Source organism: Nannobrachium achirus (assembly GCF_963921795.1).
Source record: "Nannobrachium achirus genome assembly, chromosome: 6".
In the NCBI taxonomy this organism is placed as follows: Eukaryota; Metazoa; Chordata; class Actinopteri; order Myctophiformes; family Myctophidae; genus Nannobrachium; species Nannobrachium achirus.
In genome coordinates, this window is record NC_137815.1 from 17,603,844 (window position 1) to 17,608,763 (window position 4,920).

General features: G+C 44.8%; 1 protein-coding gene across 1 annotated transcript; it reads left to right on the forward strand.

The window, feature by feature from the left end:
* Positions 1–3,580: 3,580 nt before the first annotated feature.
* Positions 3,581–4,339, forward strand: LOC308286861 (UV excision repair protein RAD23 homolog B-like; the record flags this gene model as incomplete). The annotated part of the gene is made up of 1 exon (XM_080727984.1): positions 3,581–4,339. One exon carries the CDS (start codon positions 3,581–3,583, stop codon positions 4,337–4,339), a length of 759 nt encoding a protein of 252 aa, XP_080584110.1.
* Between the last annotated feature and the right edge of the window lie 581 nt (positions 4,340–4,920).

Here is a 4,920-nt window from a genome sequence, read left to right on the forward strand (position 1 = left end):
AAGGAGGACAGGGAGGACCGCCAGACAACTTCCAAGCCCCTCATTGATGCTGCAAAAACACGAGAGGAGTGGGCTCTGTTGAAAAAAGTAGTTAAAGTCCAGCACTACTCCAAAGACAGCATGTGGAAGCTTTGGTCTATGGTCACCAAGTACCACAAGAAAGAATTCCCAAACCTCACCATCCTTGCTCAGCTGGCCACTACCCTGGCTGTGCACACAGCTGGCTGCGAACGAGGGTTCTCCAAACAGAACCTCATGCTCACCCCTCACAGGAACAGGCTGACAATTGAGCACCAGGAGCAGCAACTCAAGGTCAACCTGGGTCCCACAAGGGCAGAGTTCCCTTTTGAAGAGGCACTTGGACACTGGAAGCAGGCCAAGAATAGGAGGCTGTACACATTGAAGTACACAGTGTAAAGTCAGTGATACAGAGACTGTCTTAAGTTTTTCAGTTTTCAATCCACACTGATTCATTTGAAGAATGGAGTCCCAAATGCACCATAAACTCTTTATTATTTTGTTAGTAATGCACAACAGAGTTTATTTTATTTATTTTTGAACTAATGTTCTGTATGCTTAATTGAGCTGTGCATAATGCACCACACACGACACTTTATTGTCTGACGTGATTTGAGCTCATGGATGTACCACAGTTTAAGAAACACAGGATAAGATGTTGATTTCATTTGTGCAATTTAATTTCATTTATTACTGTTTACTGTCTTAATTATACTTTATTTTGGTGCTATTTTATTTTAGATACACTGTTCTGTTTGCACTGTTCCATGTCTGCATTCTTTGGAAGTATTAAAATTGTAAGATTTGGAATTGTGGTTCATTTCTTTCAGACACATTTCTACGTAACATGAACATAACCATATAATAACCAATTCAAGTTAAATGCTGCACTTTGTCAAAAATGACATGACGCGTTGAATTTTTGTGGGACCCATAAAATATCCCTGGGACTCATCCGAAAGACCCTTCTTGGGTCCCGGGACTCATTACATTAAAAAGCTATCAACATCACTGGTTATGATGTCACAGTGATGTTGAGGTTTTTAATGTAATGAGTCCCGGGACCCAAGAAGGGTCTTTCGGATTAGCCTGATACTTCAGTCTGCACATCACCACCCCCTGTTGGTGGGTGGTGTGTAGTGTGGACTGAACCTGCATATATTTTATTTTATTTCAGGCTCGCCTGAAGAGCGGGCGAATTGAATGGGCCAATCAGGGTTGTATGCTTGGGGCACGTGGTTTGGCTGCTCCGGTCTCAGCCCCCTCCAAACAGAGCTCTTCTGCCCACGTCAGAGCAGTGTAGGCCCACGTGAGATTCACTAGTGGACTCTGATTGGTGTCCTCTGCCCACGTGAGAGTCTAGTGGACTCTGATTGGTCCGTGAAAACTGTCATGGCGGAGTCAGACTCGACTCGAATTATTTTAATAAACTATACAATAGTGCCGTTTCATTACGTTTTAATACCATTTTGCACTAACGTAAACATGCAGTCATATAATATGTTATGAGAAATAACATATTTTTGCAATGACATGCCACGTCGCCGTCGGAGGCTCTAAGCGTGTGTGTGTGTGTGTGTGTGTGTATGTGTGTGTGTGTGTGTGTGTGTGTGACGTCAATAGGCTTTAGCCCGCCCCCGCTGAAGTAGAATGTCTGCTCGAAATCTCAGACTCTCTCCCCCACGTAGTGTGGTGTGTTGAGTCTGACGCTTGCAGTCAGGCTACTTTCGGAGTCCCAGGGATATTTTATGGGTCCCACAAAAATTCAACGCGTCATGTCATTTTTGACAAAGTGCAGCATTTAACTTGAATTGGTTATTATATGGTTATGTTCATGTTACGTAGAAATGTGTCTGAAAGAAATGAACCACAATTCCAAATCTTACAATTTTAATACTTCCAAATAGTCATGTGACGGTTTAATTTTTTTTAATAATAAAAATATCGGATGTTGAACACTTGGGGGCGCAGATAGAAGCTTTTACCGAGTCTTCATAATCAACAGCCACCTGTTATTTTATATACATCGATAATATATGGATCTTCTCAGTGAGATGTCTCCTGTTTGTACTGTTACTGCTTCTATGGAATAGGGGAAATGCTCTCTGCCGTGCTTGTGTTTGCTCTGCTGTACAGAGAACCAGTGGACTGGGTCAAAAACAGTGGATTGGGATTGCTTGTAGATCGGCTACTTTTGTTTTGAACGGTTGATCCTAGAGGGACGTGCCGCCCCTCTATGGATACGGGAGGGCAAGGCGCAGGCGGCCGTGGTGGTCCGCGGCCCCGGCGGACCACCAAAGGGACGGCGCCGCCACGAAAACGCTATAATCAATCAAACAGTTAGGCAGCCTAGGCTACATACATACTGTCTCAGATAGCATACATGCTAGGCTAGCTTGCTTCCTCCGTGTTGTAGTTGAGCCAATAAAGGTTATTTGACCATGTTCACCACAACGTTAATCGTCGCTATTGTTGTAAAGACGCAATGAAGACCTGTGTGGCTTCTAACACGTTGTCCAATGTCCACCACATCTATAAACAATAGCGCGTGTATCCAGTTGTTATTGAATGAAGAGGACAGGGGGAGAGGAGGCGGGGTCGCTGTCTGAGCAGTGAGCAGTGAGCTGCAGTGTAGAGACGTCACGTTTCTGCGCCGTGCCTTGCCATACACGTTCTGTGGGGGAACCCTTTTTGGTGTATCACCTAACACGCTGTGCCACTATGGTCAGAGAGCGGCCCGGTGCTACGCTAAAACTCAGGCACCCATTGAATTCTGTGACCATGCACGGGCACACAAAATGGTGTTGGTGATTCAAAACACACACTGTCGTTAGTTCTATCGTCTGTTTTAAGACTTTCTACGCGGATTTCATTTGTGTTAATGTAGCGTAAAGTAGCATGCCTTCACCCATGAACAATGGTGGCGTCTGTGGACTTTTTAAAATATTTTTTTTTTCGCGACGTGGTAAATTATTTTCACGTGGACTCCAATGGAGGCGATGCGTCCGTGGGACCCCAGGACAATGACGTGAATGCGTCTCTAGGCAACGTGAATGCGTCTCTAGGCAACGTGAATGCGTCAGAGACGCGGGATGCGCACGTAATGACGTCACTGATGTCATCCAAACGGTGCGCCCAAACCTGGAAGGAGTGAGCAAATTCATTGAATTGGCGGATGATGGACTTTCAACCACCTCCATCCACCTCCACCCTCTTTCCGCCGCCTCCATCCATCTTCCAAGTGAAGCATAACCAAAAGCTAAACTTTTCTGTTGTGCAGCCGTCCAAGCTAGTTTCTCTTTGTTGGGAAAAACAATGTCGGACTGAATACAATTGTGCCCCGGGAAAACGTCTAATCTCTCTTTTGGGTCTCGAACTGAAAGGTTTGTGAACTACTTCTGTATATGGTGCTTTGCCCCTGCAGCTAGAGCAAAGCACCATATATGGCAGGCATACTCTGTCATCAGTACGTTATGACAAGTCAGATCTGTATAGCCCATATAAGTCCAAAGCTACATACCATAGAGTATTGCTGAAACCAGGTGACAAAACAGGTTGCAAAATGCAGATTACCTTGAAGACACTTGAGAACACGCAGTTTAAAATAGACATTGATTTAGAGGAGACGGTGAAGACGCTGAAAGACAAAATAGAAAATGAGAAAGGGAAGGACATTTTCCCAGCTGATGGACAGAGACTGATGTATGCAGATAAAGTACTGAGTGATGACACAGCTCTCAAAGAGTACAAAATCCAGGAGAATAACGTTGTGATCGTCACGATGGCAGATCCTAAACCAAACCCAACGGCCGCCTCAGCTCCGGTTACTACAGCTGAGGAAGAGGGTGCGTTTAAAGAAGAGGAGATACCAGCCCCAACTTCAACCATGAACGATACCACCTCTTCTGAAACTGGAAAAATGCCAACTTTATTGGACGACGCTATTTCAGCTGTGGTGATTGGCCAGTCTCATGAGAATCTAGTGATAGAGCTGATGGGGATGGGGTACGGGAGAGAAAAGGTGCTGGAGGCTCTCAGAGCCGGCTACAACAACCCAGACAGAGCTGCAGAGTATCTGTTCACAGGCATCCCAGTGAAGAAGGAACGCGGTACAGGACGGGCTGACCCTCGAGCAAGACGAATGCCGGCCGAAACTGGCTATCAAACAACCCAGGAGAAGGCTGCCATTGAGAGGCTGAAAGCCCTCGGATTTCCAGAGAGTGAGGTTATATCAGCCTACATTGCTTGTGAGAAGAATGAGAACATGGCTGCAAACGTCCTTTTAGAGCAGAGCCTTAATGATGGCACTATAGAGACCTAGTCAATGTGTTGTTGTGTTGTGTCTTCTTGATGAAGAACAAAATCTTCACAAGATGCCAATTACTAACTCCACTGTTTATGGTCTGAAGGTAGCTCTGGTCCATAGCATTAGAAGGAGTTCTCCTTAAAGCTATGTCAGTAATGATCCGGTGCACCCGCAGGAAACGCTGTGCACCTCTCGTCTGATGTAGAAAATAAAAATACAGTTTCCCCACTCACCAAAACAAAGACGGCTTATGGGAGTTGAAAGCCTACTTTCCTTAGTGGAAACACTTGGAGCCCCCACCTCCCACCTCATGTCTAAAATACACATCTTGGTCAGAAAAGAAAATATTTCACCAGAAATGTAACTTCCCAGAGGAATCCAGTCAATCTCAAAAAGTGTTATAGAAATTGTAATTTGAAAAATACAATCAATAATAACTGCGTAAAGCTGCAACCACTGAAGAGAACACATTGTTGGAACATTGTCATCTCTCGACCACAGCATTGTGTCCAGTCACATATCACTGTTACCGTGTGTTAAGTACAGAGTAATACATTATCAAACAAAAGCAACTTGTGTCAACTTTACACTAGGTG